The sequence below is a fragment of the Ahaetulla prasina genome, chromosome 16 (genome assembly GCF_028640845.1).
Source record: "Ahaetulla prasina isolate Xishuangbanna chromosome 16, ASM2864084v1, whole genome shotgun sequence".
Lineage (NCBI taxonomy): Eukaryota > Metazoa > Chordata > Lepidosauria > Squamata > Colubridae > Ahaetulla > Ahaetulla prasina.
Window position 1 is genome coordinate 10462364 of NC_080554.1, and position 20043 is coordinate 10482406.

Here is a 20043-nt window from a genome sequence, read left to right on the forward strand (position 1 = left end):
TGATCACGCAGCTCAGCTGGGATCGTCAGAATCCTTTCAAAGCATTTTTTTCTACAAAAGCTTTTCAAAGGCTCCTCTGGCGATTCCAGCTGAGTTGCCTGATCGCCAGAACCTTTTAAAAGCATGTTTTCTACAAGCTCTTCGGCCGAAGAGCTTGTAGAAAACATGCTTTTAAAAGTTAAAAAAAAAAAAAAAGTTGGCCACGCCCAACCCACATTACCCCCACCACCAAGCCACACCCACAGAACCTGTAGTAACAAATTTTACATTTCACCCCTGGGCAAGATGCTGACTCTATAAAACTGCTTAGAGAGTGCTGGAAAACACTGTGAAGTGGTATACAAGTCTAAGTGCTATCTATCTATCTCCTTCCTTCCTTCCTTCCTTCCTTCCTTCCTTCCTTCCTTCCTTCCTTCCTTCCTCTCTCTCTCAATCTCATCCCTTCCTTCATTCCCTCCTTCCTTCCTCTCAATCTCATCTCCTTCTTTCCTTCCTTCCTTCCTCTCTCAATCTCATTCCTTCCTTCATTCCCTCCTTCCTTCCTCTCAATCTCATCTCCTTCCTTCCTTCCTCTCTCAATCCCTTCCTTCATTCCTTCATTCCTTCCTTCCTTCCTTCCTCGCTCTCAATCTCATCCCTTCCTTCATTCCCTCCTTCCTTCCTCTCAATCTCATCTCCTTCTTTCCTTCCTTCCTTCCTCTCTCAATCTCATTCCTTCCTTCATTCCCTCCTTCCTTCCTCTCAATCACATCTCCTTCTTTCCTTCCTTCCTTCCTCGCTCTCAATCTCATCCCTTCCTTCATTCCCTCCTTCCTTCCTCTCAATCTCATCTCCTTCCTTCCTTCCTTCCTTCCTTCCTCTCTCAATCTCATCCCTTCCTTCATTCCCTCCTTCCTTCCTCTCAATCTCATCTCCTTCCTTCCTTCCTTCCTTCCTCGCTCTCAATCTCATCCCTTCCTTCATTCCTTCCTCTCAATCTCATTTCCTTCCTTCCTTCCTTCCTTCCTCGCTCTCAATCTCATCCCTTCCTTCATTCCCTCCTTCCTTCCTCTCAATCTCATCTCCTTCTTTCCTTCCTTCCTTCCCATGGTGGTGCAGTGGTTAGAATGCAGGATTGCTGGCTAATTGGCTGCTGACTGCCAGCAATTCGGCAGTTCGATCCTGACCGGCTCAAGATTGACTCAGCTTTCCATCCTTCCGAGGTGGGTAAAATGAGGACCCAGATTGTTGGGGGCAAAAGGCTGACTCTGTAAACCGCTTAGAGAGGGCTGTAAAAGCACTATGAAGCGGTATATAAATCTCTTCCAGCCAGAGAATTGCTATTGCTATTCTCTGGCTGGAAGGAGGAAAAAAATGAGGAATTAACCTGCAAAACACAAGACAGGGAGAGCTGCTCAGGATAGGACCAAGATTTGGAGACCTCCCTCAAACAATAAGGTGCTTCTCACATCAGTCATGCTTCGATGAAAGGGCATTTTAGAATTGTCATTCTTTTTTTAAAAAATAATCTTTTCAAAACAGGAGGATTAATTGCCCTGGTTGATCATCTTACTTAGTGGTTAGGCTAGACGGGGACCTCGGTAGACCCATCATTCTTCAAACTTTGGGGAACAAATTCGGGGTTTTTTTTGTACCTCCTCATGCGATAAAGTGTGTTCTGAGGCTGGAGCTCGCAGGCGTGAGTGAAGGAGTCGAGAGCATCCAGGTAGACCTTCTGCTCGTACAGAGACTGGCCCTGATGAGAGAAGGGGTGATGGGCATCGTAAGGACCAGGTTGCAGAAAATGGCCCTTCCGGTTTTCTCCCATCCAGGCAGAAGTCTCAACGCTTTTATTATTATGTCAGATGAGATACTATATAGAGTGGAGAGAGAGGAAGGAAGGAAGGAAGGAAGGAAGGAAATCTTTCTAGAACATCCTCAACTCTACCTGTATGAACACAGTGAAGGCCAGCCGTTCTCGGATCTCCTCCTTCGGCGACATACGATAGACCTTCCGAAGGTGCATCGCGGCAGACTGGAAGTCGCAAAGCTGGAGAAAGGCTTCTGCTTTCTTCTCGTAAAGTTCTCCTGTGGGGTGGGAAGGAGAAACCACATTGGCCTGGGGAATTCTGGGAATTGAAGTCCACACCCGCTTAAAGTTGCCAAGGTTGAGAAACTCTGGCCTAGCGCCTCTACTATCAACCTGGCTGATGAATTCTCAGAACGGACGGGAAATCCCATCCCAACTGTAGAACCAGCTTCTCCGTTAGATACCTCGCCCAGGTCACAGAGAAGGTCACACAGCTCCACCAATGTGGATCATTATTGTTAGATTTTTTTTTTTTTTGAGGCTGCCAATCTCCATCCTCACATCTTGGCTTGAAATTTCAATCCAGGCTCCAAATTGTGGGCTTGGACAACCTAGAACTATGCTGCCTTCGGTCTGACCTAAGCATAGGACACAACATTATCTGCTATCTTCTCTGGTAATATTGTACTGCTAACTAGAGCATACAAAATCTTTTGCTAGACCAGTTCTCGAATACAGTTCATCTGTCTGGAACCCGCACTTCATATCGGACATTAATACAAATGAGCGAGTCGAGAGGTATTTCACGAGAAGAGTCCTCCACTCCTCTGCTCTCAACAGAATACCTTATGCCACCGGACTTGAAATTTTGGGCTTAGACAATCTCATCCCTTCCTTCATTCCTTCCTCTCAATCTCATTCCTTCCTTCCTTCCTTCCTTCCTCTCTCAATCTCATCCTTCCTTCATTCCCTCCTTCCTTCCTCTCAATCTCATCTCCTTCTTTCCTTCCTTCCCATGGTGGTGCAGTGGTTAGAATGCAGGATTGCTGGCTAATTGGCTGCTGACTGCCAGCAATTCGGCAGTTCGATCCTGACCGGCTCAAGATTGACTCAGCTTTCCATCCTTCCGAGGTGGGTAAAATGAGGACCCAGATTGTTGGGGGCAAAAGGCTGACTCTGTAAACCGCTTAGAGAGGGCTGTAAAAGCACTATGAAGCGGTATATAAATCTCTTCCAGCCAGAGAATTGCTATTGCTATTCTCTGGCTGGAAGGAGGAAAAAAATGAGGAATTAACCTGCAAAACACAAGACAGGGAGAGCTGCTCAGGATAGGACCAAGATTTGGAGACCTCCCTCAAACAATAAGGTGCTTCTCACATCGGTCATGCTTCGATGAAAGGGCATTTTAGAATTGTCATTCTTTTTTAAAAAAATAATCTTTTCAAAACAGGAGGATTAATCGCCCTGGTTGATCATCTTACTTAGTGGTTAGGCTAGACGGGGACCTCGGTAGACCCATCATTCTTCAAACTTTGGGGAACAAATTCGGGGGTTTTTTTGTACCTCCTCATGCGATAAAGTGTGTTCTGAGGCTGGAGCTCGCAGGCGTGAGTGAAGGAGTCGAGAGCATCCAGGTAGACCTTCTGCTCGTACAGAGACTGGCCCTGGTGAGGGAAGGGGTGATGGGCATCGTAAGGACCAGGTTGCAGAAAATGGCCCTTCCGGTTTTCTCCCATCCAGGCAGAAGTCTCAACGCTTTTATTATTATGTCAGATGAGATACTATATAGAGTGGAGAGAGAGAGGAAGGAAGGAAGGAGAAGGAAGCCTTTCCTAGAACATCCTCAACTCTACCTGTATGAACACAGTGAAGGCCAGCCGTTCTCGGATCTCCTCCTTCGGCGACATACGATAGACCTTCCGAAGGTGCATCGCGGCAGACTGGAAGTCGCAAAGCTGGAGAAAGGCTTCTGCTTTCTTCTCGTAAAGTTCTCCCTGTGGGGGTGGGAAGGAGAAACCACATTGGCCTGGGGAATTCTGGGAATTGAAGTCCACACCCGCTTAAAGTTGCCAAGGTTGAGAAACTCTGGCCTAGCGCCTCTACTATCAACCTGGCTGATGAATTCTCAGAACGGACGGGAAATCCCATCCCAACTGTAGAACCAGCTTCTCCGTTAGATACCTCGCCCAGGTCACAGAGAAGGTCACACAGCTCCACCAATGTGGATCATTATTGTTAGATTTTTTTTTTTTGAGGCTGCCAATCTCCATCCTCACATCTTGGCTTGAAATTTCAATCCAGGCTCCAAATTGTGGGCTTGGACAACCTAGAACTATGCTGCCTTCGGTCTGACCTAAGCATAGGACACAACATTATCTGCTATCTTCTCTGGTAATATTGTACTGCTAACTAGAGCATACAAAATCTTTTGCTAGACCAGTTCTCGAATACAGTTCATCTGTCTGGAACCCGCACTTCATATCGGACATTAATACAAATGAGCGAGTCGAGAGGTATTTCACGAGAAGAGTCCTCCACTCCTCTGCTCTCAACAGAATACCTTATGCCACCGGACTTGAAATTTTGGGCTTAGACAACTTAGAACTATGCCGCCTTTGGTCTGACCTAAGATAGATAGATAGATAGATAGATAGATAGATAGATAGATAGATAGATAGATAGATAGATAGATAGATAGATGATAGATAGATAGATAGATAGATAGATAGATAGATAGATAGATAGATAGATAGATAGATAGACGATAGATAGATATAGATGAGATGAGAGAGATGATAGATAGATGAGAGAGATAGATGATAGAGAGATAGATAAATGATAGATAGAGATAGAGATAGATATAGATAGATAGATGATAGATAGATAGATAGATAGATAGATAGATAGATAGATAGATAGATAGATAGATAGATAGATAGATAGATAGATAGATAGATAGATAGATACATATAGATGACAGGTAGATGATAGAGATAGATGATAGATAGATAGATAGATAGATAGATAGATAGATAGATAGATAGATAGATAGATAGATAGATAGATAGATAGATATAGATGATAGGTAGATGATATAGATGATAGATAGATAGATAGATAGATAGATAGATAGATAGATAGATAGATAGATAGATAGACGATAGATAGATATAGATGAGAGATGAGAGAGATGATAGATAGATGAGAGAGATAGATGATAGAAAGATAGAGAGATAGATAAATGATAGATAGATAGAGATAGAGATAGATAGATAGATAGATAGATAGATAGATAGATAGATAGATAGATAGATAGATAGATATAGATGATAGATAGATCTAAGCCTAGTACACAAAATTATCTGCTACAATGTCCTACTTCAGCTTCAACCTCAACAATACACAGGCAAACAATCAATACAAACTTAAGGTAAACTTGATTGCAGAAAATACAACTTCAGCAACAGAGTGGTCAATGCCTGGAATGCTTTACCTGACTCTGTGGTTTCATCCCCAAACCCCCAAAACTTTAACCTTAGACTGTCTACCGTGGACCTCCCCCCATTCCTAAGAGGTCTGTAAGGGGGCGTGCATACGCGCACCAACGTCCCCTACCGTCCCTGTCCTACTGTCCCCATTTATTCGTTCCCATTTCCTTGTCTTCATATCCATGTTTATATTTACATCTGTTATCCCGTTCATGTTTGACAAAACTAAACGAACACAAATAAAATCAATCTACCTTGTTGGGATTCAGATTCAGAGCCTTGGTGTAGCAAGTGATGGCTTTCTCCCATTCCCCTTGGGAGAAGTGGAGATGACCTTCTTGGCAACTATAGGGGGGGAAAAAAGGCATTGGGATTGAAGGCCCCTCCATCTCTCAAAGCATCTTTAAACATTTGGAAGAAGAAGGAAAAGCCAACAATTTGCCTGCCTAGACAGAAGCATTCAATTCACGCGGATTAAGCCATGTTGTTTGCTCAGCAAGCCATAAACGCCATTAGACTAGCATGGAATAAGAATGAGCCAGAAGGGACCTTGGAGGTCTTCTAGTCCAGCCCCCTGCTCGTACAGGAGACCCTATACCAGTGACGGCGAACCTTTTCGACACCGAGTACCCAAGTTGGAACGCGCGTCCATGTGGTCGCACCGGAGCACTGGAAATCGAAAGACCAGCTGTTTTTTGGCCGTACACATGCCTGTTTTTTGGCTGTTTTTCGGACCATTTTCAAGCCATTTTTGGGGCCAAAAACGGCCTGAAAACGGCCCGAAAAATGGCCAGAAAATGACCTGAAAAAGCCCCCAAACCAGCCCCAAAAAATGACCTGTTTTTGGGGTTTTTTGGCCGTTTTTCAAGCCATTTTCCAGTGCGCCGGCGCCTGCAGAGACCAGCTGGCCAGAGTGTATGTGCACCAGTGGTAGGTTGCTTCTGGTTCTGTCCGGTTCTGTGGAACCGGTAGGAAAACCGGTGGGAGGCTCTGGCCGCCTGCCATGACGTTATCATGGGTCATCTACGCATGCGTAGGAGAGAGACCGTGCATGCGCGCTCCCGCTACAAAGCTGCAGTAAAGATAAGTAGAACCCACCAGATGTGCACGCCAGAAACCAGACCAGCTGGCAAAGGTGGCCGTGCCTACAGAGAGGCCTTTGCGTGCCACCTCTGGCACTTGTGCCATAGGTTGGCCATCATGGCCCTATACCGTTTCAGATAAGTGACTGTCTAGTCTCTTCTCTTCCATTGTGGATTTTCTCTTTAGACGAAGGAAATAGGCATTGTGTTGTGGTCCTCCAGTAGCCTACGGAGCTGGCAATGGAATCGGACAGCGATGAGGCTGAGGTGGGGCCAGGGCCATCGGGAAGTGAGGTGCAGAATCCAGAGCCTCCAGAGACTGATAGTAGTGAGGCAGAGGAACAGGAGGAGCCTGTTCCTAATGCATGCATGAGAAGAGCTGCCAGAAAGCAAGAGCAGCTCAAGCAAAGAGGACAACTCAGGAGTAGGGCCAAGAGATGATTGGCCCCTCCCATAAGGCTTAAAACAGACCAGCAACGGCATTTGAGCTTTGCTGGAAAACAACATTGCATTCTGCTTCATCCTCTGCTTTGTATACGTCTTTGTTTGTGTAGCTTCTGGACATTTGCCAGGAAGGGCCTTTGGCAGTTTGCCTAATTGGACCAAGGTTTGTGAGATAACTGTGGAATTTGTGTTGGGAGGCATTTGTTTTACTTTGAGTTGAACGACGCTGGGAATGAAGTAATTCTCAGCTGTTTGAAAAAAATTGTTTTTCCACAGACTAAGTTTATTACTACCTACTTGGGCCTGGGTCACAACACATTGCTTGTTTGGCCTATTTTTCTTTTCTTTTAGGTTCCTCATGCCTGGATCCACTTTGGCCTGATTAGAACCTGAGGCCCGATCCAAAACTAAATGCCAAGTAACTCAAATTATTATGACAGTATACACAGCAAATGAGATAACTATGCTGGATTTCATATCACAGATCACTTAGTCGAACACTTCCCAAGCGTTTAGAACTGTGTGATATATCGGTGAATTATGCGAGCAGATCCCAGTAAGGTGGCCTTCTGCAGCTGACCAATGGTGATCTTGTCAGCGCCAGTTGCTTTGAAGTGCTTGCCTAGGTCTTTAGGCACAGCCCCCAGTGTGCCGAGTACCACTGGAACCACCTGCACTGGTTTATGCCAGAGTCTCTGCAATTCGATTCTCAAATCTTGATATCTGGTGACTTTTTCAAGTTGTTTCTCATCGATTCTGCTGTCACCAGGTATAGCAATGTTTTCTTTTCCACAATCGTGATATCCAGGGTATTGTGTTCCAAAACTTTATTATTATTATTATTATTATTATTATTATTATTATTATTATTATTATTATTATTAGTCCGCCGCACAGTCAGCCAGATGTTCAGTCCGGCTTTGTCATTTCTGTCCAGCTAAGTCCTTTCCAAAGATTTAGGACAAGCAGATAGATGTAGCAGCTTGCACCCATAAAAGACAAAGCAATAACAAGGAAGATTAAAAAAGCAAATTAAAATTAAAATTAAAAAAGCCTGACTAGGTGACTCAGTGACTAAGACACTGAGCTTGTCTATCAGAAAGGTTGGCAGTTCGGCAGTTCGAATCCCTAGTACAAGTCTCCTGCCTGAGCAGGGGGTTGGACTAGATGACCTCCAAGGTCCCTTCCAACTCTGTTACTGTTAAAATTTTAGATTTTTTTTTTAAAACTGGCCAAGTGTGATTGGACACACAAGGAATTTGTCTTGGTGCATATGCTCTCAGTGTACATAAAAGAAAAGATATGTTCATCAAGAATCATAAAGTACAACACTTAATGATAGTCATAGGGTACAAATAAGCAATCAGGAAACAATATCAATATAAATCGTAAGGATACAAGCAACAAGGTTAGAGTCATAAGTGGAAGGAGATGGGTGATAGGATCGATGAGAAGAATAATAGTGCAGACTTAGTGAATAATTTGACAGTGTTGAGGGAATTATTTGTTTAGCAGAGTGATGGCATTCGGGGAGAAAAAACTGTTCTTGTGTCTAGTTGTTCTGTTGTGCAGTGCTCTATAGCATCATTTTGAGGGTAGGAGTTGAAACAGTTTATGTCCAGGATGTCTATTTAAGCTGGACTCACTTAAATTTTATATTATCAAATTGATTTATGGGTTTTAAATTTTTGTAAATTTTAGAGGGTAATATTTTTATCTATAAGTAGCCATATTAAATAGGTTTTCTAAATTATTATTATTATTATTATTATTATTATTATTATTATTATTATTATTATTATTATTATTATTATTATTATTATTATTATTATGTGAGGGGTCTGTAAATATTTTCCCAGCCCTCTTTTTGACTCGTGCAATATACAGGTCCTCCATGGAAGGCAGGTTGGTAGCAATTTTTTCTGCAGTTCTAATTATCCTCTGAAGTCTGTGTCTGTCTTGTTGGGTTAAAAAAACAAGAACAATAAAACCAAGGAAAAAGAAAACAAGGAAGAAAACAAAGAAGAAAACAAGAAAACTTTACAACCATGGCACTGGTCATAACGTGAGGCAAACCTCACTTAACAACAGAAATTTTGGGTCAAGGAGTATCTGCATTTGTTCCCCACACCCTGACACAATTGCCTTCATTAATACAAACCTCACCCAGTTTTAAGCTAAGCTTTAAAACTTGAAGCAGATTACGGATTATTCGGGATGGGGAGAAAATGAACACATACTGCTCATCGATTTTCCTCTTCAAAATGCTTTCAAAATCTCCCGCCCTTTGGGGGTTTTTAACCTTCAGCAAAGTCTTCGCCGGCCCAAAAATACGAGTGATGGCTTTCTCCTTCGATTCCTGAAGCTTTTCTTCAGTGACAGCCGTAGGGAAGAGCGTCATAACGATAGTCGACATCTTCACCTCCTGCAGGATAGGAAGGATGGGGGAAAAAAAATATCAGCGGGTCCTCTGGACATACGCAGAGCGTTTTCCCTCCCCGTCGGCCAAGGGAGCCGCTTGGTTTCGATAGGAGAAGAGAGGGATATCCCAGGGTGAAATCTAAAAATTTTCCCTACCGGTTCTGTGGGCGTGGCTTAATTGGTGGGCATGGCTTGGTGGTCAGGTGCCTGAATGGGCATGGCCAATAATAATAAATAATAAAAATAATAAAGTATACAAAACTTGGGAGCACACCAGTCTACCTTCTTTAAAAATAGAGGCACCGGTCTACTAATTGCTTTTTTTTGGGAGGCACCGGTCTACCTTCTTTAAAAATAGAGGCCCCGGTCTACTAGCCACCTACAGCACTGATCAGCTGTAGTGCGGCCCTTTGAAGCGCCATGGCAGTCATTTAAGGCCGTATGCGGCTATATCACTACTGAGAGCTTCAGGGACAGAGAAGAGGAACAGCGAGGCGTGGGCGGTGGGGGGAGGCAGGGATTTTTGCTACCGGTTCTCCAAACTACCCGCTCCCATCGCTACTAGATCGCGCGATCCGGTCCGAACCGGAAGAGCATTTCACCCCTGGGATATCCAACCTATTTGAGTAAGTAACACAAAAAAATTTCTACCCAGGGACTCTTCTGGGAAAAAGCAAAGCTGGTTTGGTCATCATCATCATCCTCCTCTTTTAATGACCCCATAATTCCTTGCGGAGTGGAGTGGAGTCTGGGCAACTGAATGGAGCTGAGTGTTTACTGCCGGATGCCCTTCCTGTCACCAATGCGGAGTTTTGTTCAGCAGATAATACTCTCATTGTGCCCAGAGAGAGAAATATCTGCCTCTACCTAGGATCGAACTCATAGCCTCCTGATTGTGAGGTTAGAGCTCCACCTCTAGGCCACTGCACCACTCAGTGAAGGGAATCACTCATCATCATCTATTAATGACCCCGTAATCCCTTGCAAGGTGGAGTCTGGGCAACTGAATGGAGCTGAGCGTTTACTGGCCAGATGCCTTTCCTGTCACCAATGCAGAGGTGTGTTTTTTTTCTCAGCAGATACATTCTCATTGTGCCCAGAAAGAGAAATATCTGCCTCTACAACTCACAGCCTCCTGATTGTGAGGCGAGAGCACCACCTCTAGGCCACCGCACCACCTGCAAAGATGGCTTGGTATTTCTGCAAAATTACTATGGGAAGAACTGCACGCTATGGGGCAGGATTTCCCACCAAGGATCCCCATAATTTCGACAGGAAGATTTTGCATGCAACATTGCTACAAGACGGCAGATACTATCCGTCAGTGCATCTCCTACTCCGTTCTCAGCCGGGGTGCAACCTTCTCCTCACCTTCACCTTCGCTTTGGGTTCTTCGGCCTCTTCTTCATCCTCCATCCCTCCTCCAACCGCTCTGTAATTTGCATCCCCCGGTTTCTAGGTCAACCACTTGGCGGACTCAAAGTTCCCATTGGCTAATGGAAAGGAAAAAAAAGAGGAATTTTTAAAAAGGAGGTTTCTTTGTCAGGTTTCAAAATCTTCAGAGAGCGCAGAAAGATTGCATGGAAGAGACTTAAGTTTAGTTTTCATATTCTCCAAAGCAGCAATAGTATTTAGGCAGTTCAGACTGATACATGGGGCTCCCCTTGAAGGGTACCCGGAGACTCCAACTTGTCCAGAATGCGGCTGCGCGGGTGATAGAAGGAGCACCTTGTGGCTCCAGTGTAACACCCCTCCTGCGTAGTCTGCACTGGCTCCCGGTGGTCTTCCGGGTTCACTTCAAGGTACTTGTTATCACCTTTAAAACGCTCCATGGCCTAGGGCCGGGATATTTACGGGACCGCCTACTGCCACCATTAACCTCTCACCGACCAGTGCGCTCTCACAGAGAGGAACTCCTCCGGATACCGTCAGCTAAACAATGTCGGCTGGCGACCTCTAGGGGGAGGGCCTTCTCTGTGGGGCCCTACCTCTGGAACGAGGCTCCCTCTGGGGCCGTCAACTCCCGATCTCAGGTCCTTCCGAGCTGAAGGCGTTGCTGTTTGAAGAGCAGGACTAGCTTGAACGTAGTTTTTAAATTGGGATTTTTAAAAAAGGGGTTTAATTGAGGTTTTAAATTTGTATTTAAAAGTTTTAGGGCATCAATTGAATTTAACTGTCTATTCTTTTAGCTGTTTATATGTATTATATGTTTTCTGTTGTTTTTTGGCTGTGAACCGCCCTGGGTCTTTCGGGAGATGGGCGGTATACAAATATAATAAATAATAATAATAATAATAATACGGTCGAACCGGTAGCACCCTGGCATTAATGCCGTTCTTTTTAACCCAATGGTGAAATCCAATTTTTTTTTACAACTGGTTCTGTGGGCGTGGCTTGGTGGCCGTGGCAAGGGAAGTATACAGCAAAATCTCCATTCCCTCCCCACTCTGGGGCCAGCCAGAAGTGGTATTTGCCAGTTCTCCCAACTATTCAAAATTTCCGCTACCGGTTCTCCAGAACCTGTCAGAACCTGCTAGAATGGCAATCCCAGCCTACATTTTGTAACGATGCAATATAGGCATAAACTAACCATCTGCCTCCAAGCTCCATTAAGGAGTCCCATGTTTTCAGCTATGACTCCCGCTCATGTTATTTGTATTCCTGTTTATTTAGTACACTTATGTCATTCATTTATTCATTATTATTTATTTATTTATTATTTATTTATTTATAATTATTTATTCATTATTCATAATTAATATTTTTATTGTTATAGTTGACTGCACAGTGAGACTGGATTTGGCACTTTTATTAAGCTATCAAGTCCTTCCCAAGGTGTTGTTGTTGTTATATTATTATTATTATTATTATTATTATTAGTTATTCATTAGTCAGCCAGATGTTCAGACTTGGGTTTGGCATTTTTGTATTATTATTAACTATTATTATTGTCACTATTATTGTTGTTACTATTATTTTATTTTTATTTATTTTTTTATTTATTATTATTGTTATTGTTTACAAAATCAGTATACAGTGTAAATTATTATTATTTACAAAATCAGTATACAGTGTAAATTATTATTATTGTTGTTGTTATTTATTAGAGCCAGATGTTCAGACTTGGGTTTGGCATTTTGTATTATTATTATTTACTATTATTATTATTTACTATTATTATTATTTACTATTATTATTGTCACTATTATTATTGTCACTATTGTTATTGTTATTGTTTACACAAAATCAGTATAGTGCAAATTATTATTATTATTATTATTATTATTATTATTATTATTGTTGTTGTTGTTGTTGTTGTTGTTGTTGTTGTTATTTATCAGAGCCAGATGTTCAGACCTGGGTTTGGCATTTTTGTATTATTATTTACTATTATTATTGTTACTATTATTATTATTATTACCAATTGTTATTATATTATTGCAGCCTAAAGGCTCTGATTTTAAGTTCTAACTTTCAAAGTAGCAAGTTACACATTTGCATCTTTTTAAGGGTTTTTATTCCATTGCTGGGATTTCAGCTGCACTTAAAGAAGACTCGAGCTTCCGCCCCTAAGAAAGATGGCGCTGGGAACCTTCCCGCCAGGCCTCCCGCGATAGGCCACAAGCCTGATGACGTCACACTAACTGAGCCTGGAGGTAAAGGCGCCGCCGCAGAGCTCGGCATTTTTTTTTTTTAAGACTTTGCGGCCGGCCTCGGAAGTGGCCCTTCGGGAAGGGAGGGGAACAGGCAAGGCGGAGAGGCCATGATGCGTCCTCAGCCCCTCGGACAACTCCTCCGCTGGGCTTTGGGTCACCGCAGCGACGAGTTACAAACCGCTCAAAAACGGATGATGGTAAGGCCGCCGCTTGGGAAAGGAACGCCATTATGGCCCGTCTCCTTCCGGTTTGGAGTCGATCGCTTCCGGATCGGGTGGGTCAATTCGAACCGGACAGCCCAAAGAGATAAAGCAGGCATGGCTATCACAGTAGACTTCCGGTTCTTTGTAACGGAAACCTTCCATATGCGGGTCAGGAAGGGAGAAGACGTTTAAATAACGATATTTCGCAACAGATGTTTTGGGCTACAGCCTTGCTTTAATAACCAGATGAGAGCTCAGTTTTGTCTCCATTAGAAGAGCTGCAGCTTTTTATTTTTTTTAATGAAAAAAAAATACAATATTTAATAAACCATTTAATTCCCTTTAATTGTATTCATTTTATGTATTCAATTCCTGCTATGATTTGAATACATAAAATTCATCATATAATATACACACACATACACACACACACACACACACACACATATAATATCTAATACGTACTCAATAAATAAATAATAAATAAAAATATTATCACAGCAGCAAGAATAATATCATATATATGTATATATATATGTATATGTATATATGTGTATATAATAATATACACAGAATTGGAAAAACAATAACATACCGACCGAAGATAATTTGATTAGAAAAGTCTTGAAATGTGCAGAAATGGATAAAGTTACAAAGGAGATACAAGAAAAAGAGGAAACAGAATATTAAATAGTGTGGGAGAAATGGTACGAATGGCTAGAGGAGAGAGAGATAAAAGGCAAGGAAAGATCAAATAAGGAAGATAGAGGAGTAGAAAGGTAACAACAAATAAGAGGAAACAGAAAAAAGTGTACTTTGTAGAAATGAAATTGGGTACACTGTTATTTATATGTATATATGTAAATAAATTAGTATGAGACTTGTATGTATAAAGGATACATTGAAATAAGGGAGAAAAAATGGACAAGTAAGAAATGTTTAACCGTTGCGAAATTGTTGGAAAGAGGCTATTGTTTAAAGATTCTTTTTTTTTTGTTTTTTTGAAAAATGTTTAATAAAAATTATTTAAATAAAAAGCAGAACTGCAGCTGTCGTGTCCCGGTTCAACCTCTCAACAATGCAATCTTCCACCCTGCCCCGTAAACATCTGGATGGATTTGCCACCAAAGAAAAGCTGGATTTAAAAAGAAGGAAATTAGGGAATTCTTGCCTGGTTTGGGCCTTCAGGATCTGGAGGTCTCGAGATCCAATCCTTGGGGACAATGTGATCTCTAGAACATCTCTAGAACATCTGGAGAAGGTTTAGAGAAGAAGACGACCAGCGATGCAAATTCATCCATTCATCAGTTACGAATGCTCCAACACGGGAAGTTTTTAAGAAGATGTTGGATGACCATTTGTCTGAAGTGATGTAGGGTTTCCTGCCCAAGCAGGGGGGCTGGACTAGAAGGCCTCCAAGGTCCCTTCCAACTCTTGTTATTCTAAAAGGAAAGGAAAGAAGGAAAGGGAAGGGAAAGGACGAAAGGAAGAGGGAGCAAGGGTGGGAGGGAGGGAGGAAGTTAAGGAAGTTTTTAAGAAGATGTTGGATGACCACTTGTCTGAAGTGGTGTGTTCTGTCTCCTTCCCCACTTCAGACCCATCAGCTGGCCTTCAGCCAGTGGATTCACAGCTCTTATCAGTCCTGGCAGAGATATTGCAGCTGCTTGCCAAAGTTCAAACAAATGATTCACGTAGCAAGACTTTCAGCTCTTTTTGATACGGTTCAGCTAAACTTTGCTTCCCATGGAGTGAGAGCAGTCCCAAAGCTCCTTATGTATCCTGTGGGGTGGGGTTCCTGCCCCACCCTTCCTTTTGATGACGCCGCCTCTCTAATCTTCTGAAGCGCGGGTCAAGCCAAGCTTGATTATATCAGCTGGGTCTGAAGGCATAGCCTGGGGAAAGGAGGAATCAGGGGATGATGGCCTCATTACATCCTCCAACTGGTCTGGTTCTGGCTCCTGGAGCCGAGCCACAGGAATCGGCGGTCCCGAGGTAAGCCTTACCGGCCTTTCCCCCTTACTTTCGGAGTCACTTTCGGGCATGGGGCCAGGTCCGGGGTCTGGAATCACAACACGGTGTAGGGTTTCCTGCCTAAGCAAAGGGTTGGACTAGAAGGCCTGCAAGGTCCCTTCCAACTCTGTTATTCTATTCTATTCATCCCTTTGGACCGTTCATTGCTTCTCCTCTTCCTTTGCAGGTGGCTGGCCTGGGCAACCACATGTTCCCTGGCACGCGGCACAGCGTGGGTATGGCGGTGCTGAATCATTTGGCCTCCAAGCTGGACGTGGCTGACCAGTGGAAGAGAGACAAGCAGTGCTGCGCGGACGTGGCGGTGGCCCGTCTAGGAGAGGCTGAGCTTCTGCTGATGAAACCCCGCAAGTTCATGAACCTCAATGGGATCTCGTTGGTCACAGCTGGTAGGACAGGCTCTCCTCCGTGCTCCCCACTCGCCAAGGGACGGCCACCTCCCTCTGTGAGGTCCACATCCCAACGGGAGGCTAAGCCATTGGTGGTTTCATTGAGGGTTTGTTGAACGCATCGCCCTCAATGGGGTTCACACACCACCGTTCCAACCACATTCCTCCCTGTGGTTGGTCAACCTTGGTTTGCTCAAGTCATTCCAGTTAGTTTATGGGTCGCACACGATGACTTGGAGGAGCCAGTGTGAAATCGGAAAGCAAGACTAACATGATTGTGGCTTAGTTTGAGCATACAGGCAGTTAAGATAGGAACCATGGTTTACCCAAACATTGTCTAAACAAATCATACAGCAATGTATGAATTATGGAGGGAGATGGAAATGGGAGGGAGGGAGGGAGGGAGAGAAGGAGGGAGGGAGATGAAGGGAAGGGAGAAGAGAGGGAAGGAGGAGATGGAAATAGGGAAGGGAGGGAGGGAGGGAGGAAGATGATGGAAATGGAAGGGAGGAAGAGGGAGGGAGCTGGAGATGAAGGGAAGAGGGAGGGAGATGGAAATGGGAAGGAGGAAGGAAGAGAGGGAGAGAAGGTGGGAGGGAGATGAAGGGAAGGGAGAAGAGAGAGAGGGAGGAGGGAAATAGGGGAGAAGGAAGGGAGAGAGGGAGAGATGGAGGAAGATGGAAATGATAGGGAGGGAGGGAGGGAGGAAGATGATGGGAGGGAGGGGATGGAAATAGGGAGGGAGGAACGGAGAGAAGATGGAAATGACAGGGAGGTAGGAAGGAAGGAAGGAAGAAAAGAGATGGAAATGGGAGGGAAGAAGGAAGGAAAGAAATGAGATTGAGAGGAGGGAAGGAGAGGGAGGGGAGAGAAGGAAAGCAAAGGAAGGAAAGATCTCACAGTAATGAGGTTCTCCCACTGATAACATTTTGCAATTCTTGTTCTGCCTAGTTTTATCTAAATACCTAGAAATGCCACTTATCTTGTCTTCCCTCCACAAACCTGCTTTTTCTGTGTTTGGAGAACTTGGGGCGGGGCGCTTTCTCTGGAATCGACATTACAAAAAAAAACCTGCCTAATCCAACCAGTTGTCTCCCGCTAGACCGGTCTCCACCACTGACCATCTCTTCTTTCTCTCTCTCTCTCTCGTCAGCGGAAAGGTACAACTTGAGCGTTGACGATATCTATCTGGTCCACGATGATCTGGAGAAGCCTCTGGGGAAGGTCTCCTTCAAACTAGGTGGCAGTGCGAGGTATTCGATGCCAAACGGTTATCTTTACTTTACGGACACCCGCCGACTCCTTGTCCGTCGTTTAAGAGCCGTAGAAAGTTTTTGTTTCAACATAGGGAGGGGGGGGGAAATTAACCCCAGAAAAAACAGCCCAGAGTTCTTACTACAGGAGCTGATTACAATAGCAATGAAGGCACCAAAGAGGCTTAAAAATTGAAGGGTATTTCATTCTGGAGAAAACTTAGATGTGGGTTCTTTGCAGATGTTTCATTACCCAAACTAGGTAACATCATTAGTGCATGGGCAGGGCAAGCAAACCCACCCTTTACCAGCACCGATGAGGTTACCTAGTTGGGTAATGAATCGTCTGCAAGCAAACAACCAAGTTGAGAGAGCACCAAGGACCCCACAGCCCTCCTCCTCCTCCTCCTCCTCCTCTTTTCTGACCTAGGCTCCCTTAACAAGCAGGAGGCAGGAATTACTGGCAAAACCTCTTTTATTTACATGACTGTGAATTACATTCATTCATTCACAGTCAGCAAAACCTGTCCAAACAGTTTTTCAAAGGAGTATTTATCAACACAGACCTTATCTCCTTTGGCAAGCTGCCCCGTGAATTGTTTCCAACCGCAGTACAAGGCAAAACTTGGCACAGAGTCTCTCTGAGAGTCACGGAACGAACAAATTGTTTCCCTGTTCGCTCCTCTTTTGTTTCCTAGGGGAGGGGCCAATCACCTCCAAGGTGTGGCTTTTACTCCCGAGTCGACCCTGCTTTCTGAGTTTTTCTTGTCTTCTGGCAGTTCTGTGCATGTGCGCATTGGGAACGGGCTCCAGCTGTTCCTCTGCCTCGCTGCTGTCTACCTCCTTCTCTGCCTCCGACGCAGAGCCCTCATCCAAGCTTTCTCCAGCCCCCAGGACTGGCCCATGTTCCTCCCCAACCTCCTCATTGTCCGACTCTGTTGCCAGCTCTGCACTGTCATTAGGAGACAACGCTCACTTGATCCCACTTAATCAGTCAGGCAACCCTAGTTCAACAAACTCAGCAGAATTGTAACTATTCCACATTCTGCCCTTTTTGTGCGGTTCTCAGGGTGTTTGTTGGTGTTGTGTTGTTTCCAGTCTATAACTCCACTGGCTGGGATCCATACCATCTAAAGTTGGCTGGCTCATTCTGGGCTTAGCGTGAGGTTAGCCAGGTCTTTTAAGCCACAATCAAACTAGGATTTGGACTGAAATAAACCCATCGTGAAGGAACGGCGGGATCTCACAGGCCTCCTTTATCTTTCAGAGGTCACAATGGGGTCCGTTCCTGCATCAGCTGCCTGCACTCCGACGTAGGTCTTCATTTTGCTTTCCGATCCCTCCCTTACAACCTCGTGTCACCCTCAGGAGGTTGAAATTCTGCTTCATAGCAGCCAGGCTTATCTCGTGTTATCCCGGGCAAACCCCCTTTTGCATTTTTGTCATGGTTCGATTTCTTGCTTGGCCCAAGCGCCGGGATAGAGCCTGGTTAAAAAGGACACCGGTGTGGCATTTTGCCAGGTTAAAAACACCTGCTTGAAAAGCTATGCTGTGCGTGTTTAGAACTGCCTGCTTGCCTGCGCACAAGTTCTAGTCAGTTTCCCTCTGCTGAGTGTGGGGAGACGAATTAGGGCTGGGCCCTATTGAGAAGGGAAAGGGGTCAATGATGCTTGAGGGGGTTGATGGAATCTGTGTCATTCCCCCCCCCCCGCACAACTGTAGATCCTTCATGCCTTGTGTCAGCTTTGGAAGCCATACTAGGTCGAAGGCTTCCATGCACTGCCACAATTCTCCTCTGTGGGAAAGGAGGGGAGGAGGGTTGTAGTGCAAGGGATGATTAGACATAACTTTTTCTGCCAGTCAAGGTCAGGCTGGGTTCACATCTGGAGAAGGAGTGGCTGGAGTGATGCTTCGACATGGGACGGTTGAGGTTTGGAGCATGTGACCGGCAGAGGGATCATGAGGGTGGAGATTTTGGGGTTTGTATTACTGAGGGACGAACCGGAATCCCCAGTTTTGGTTTTCCTCCAACTGTGGCAGTTTACCTATGCTAGTAAAAGAACTTCAGAAGATGTTGGTTTCTGAGTCTTTTCTGCAGGAGGGGTTTTCTGGAAAGCTGACACCTTGTTTTCTTTGCAGCGCATGGTCCGGCTCAGGATCGGCATCGGCCGTCCGACAGGAAAAGCATCCATAGAAGATTACGTCCTAAGCCGGTTCACCGACGCGGAGCAAGAGGTGTTGCCACCCGTTTTTGAGCGGGCCACCACGATGCTGCTGCAGCACATTCAACAGAATTGCAGCCGGAGGGAGTCCCAGGGTCCCTGCGATGGACTCGTGAGCCCCCCTCCCAAGACAGATGGCCGGGGGCCCTCTTGAACCCACCTCTAAGACCAGCCAGTGAAAGCAGCCGACTGACGTGTGTGTCTTTTGATGGAGCTGAGTTGTGTGAATTGAGCTCTGGGCTCGCTCGCTGGTTGCGGCAAACCTTACTCCAAGAAATGAGGGTTAGGATCCGGATAATCCAAACAACACACTGCAGTGAACAGGAGGGGGGAATCTTACGAAAACAAAAGGGGGAGGGTCGAGGATTAGGTAACACACACACACACACGTTGTGATCCTTCGTTCGTTGGTGCACTCGGAATTACAGTTTTAGGAGAAACGGAAAGTCATGTTTCTAGTTCTTATGAAATCCCCTGTTGGAAGTTTTGTGGGTGGAGGGGGCCTTTCCTGGTGAGGAAAAAAAAATAAATGTAATTTTGCAGTTCTTGCTGCCCTCCAATTGGAAGCGGGGGTTGAAACGAACGATTCGTGCAACGGCGGAAGGAATGGCCACGGATAGTCCTCGACTTAAGGGCCGTAAGGGAGCCTCGCCCGGTCAGTAAGCAAGTAAGCCCGCGTGATCGCCCTGCCGCTGTCCTGGATCTCTGGATTGAATAGCCGAGACTCCAACCGCACGGGGGTAAGGTTCGGACACCCATCATTTGGAAAAGGTCGCTGAACGAACGGTCTTAAGTCGAGGAGTCCATTCTTCCCCGTCCCAGGAGTGGCGAACCGCTTCCCCTCCCCACTCGCCCCTCTTTCAAAAAGAAAGACTTTGGGGCTCTGAGATTCAAAGGGTATCGTCCAGTTTAATATGGCTTCGAGACAACAGCAACAGCAAAATGCAGCAGCATGGCCGGTGACACTCCACCCACCCACCCCGCGCGTCCTCGATTGGATTTCCGCCACATTTCTCGTTCCTGGCTTTCTCGTTTTCCTTCTCGTTTTTATCAGGGTTTGCACAGGTC

The 20043-nt window shown here is 44.9% G+C and overlaps 2 protein-coding genes across 2 annotated transcripts in view; one reads left to right on the plus strand and one right to left on the minus strand.

Annotated features, from left to right (window-relative positions):
- The window catches only part of TTC16 (tetratricopeptide repeat domain 16), a 34549-nt gene extending 21066 nt beyond the window's left edge, over positions 1–13483 (minus strand). Inside the window, exons 1-8 of the mRNA XM_058159570.1 lie at positions 13059–13483; positions 10596–10717; positions 9044–9228; positions 5532–5622; positions 3643–3783; positions 3289–3453; positions 1928–2098; positions 1635–1735 (exon numbers count right to left, since the gene is read on the minus strand). Coding sequence (XP_058015553.1) covers positions 1635–1735; positions 1928–2098; positions 3289–3453; positions 3643–3783; positions 5532–5622; positions 9044–9228; positions 10596–10640 — 899 coding nt within the window. The 5' untranslated portion in view covers positions 10641–10717; positions 13059–13483. The remainder of the gene's footprint in view (positions 1–1634; positions 1736–1927; positions 2099–3288; positions 3454–3642; positions 3784–5531; positions 5623–9043; positions 9229–10595; positions 10718–13058) is intronic.
- Positions 12573–19935, plus strand: PTRH1 (peptidyl-tRNA hydrolase 1 homolog). The gene is made up of 5 exons (XM_058159628.1): positions 12573–13077; positions 15281–15500; positions 16654–16753; positions 18021–18066; positions 18893–19935. Exons 1-5 carry the CDS (start codon positions 12988–12990, stop codon positions 19127–19129), a joined length of 693 nt encoding a protein of 230 aa, XP_058015611.1. The 5' UTR covers positions 12573–12987; the 3' UTR covers positions 19130–19935.
- The last annotated feature ends 108 nt before the right edge of the window (positions 19936–20043 follow it).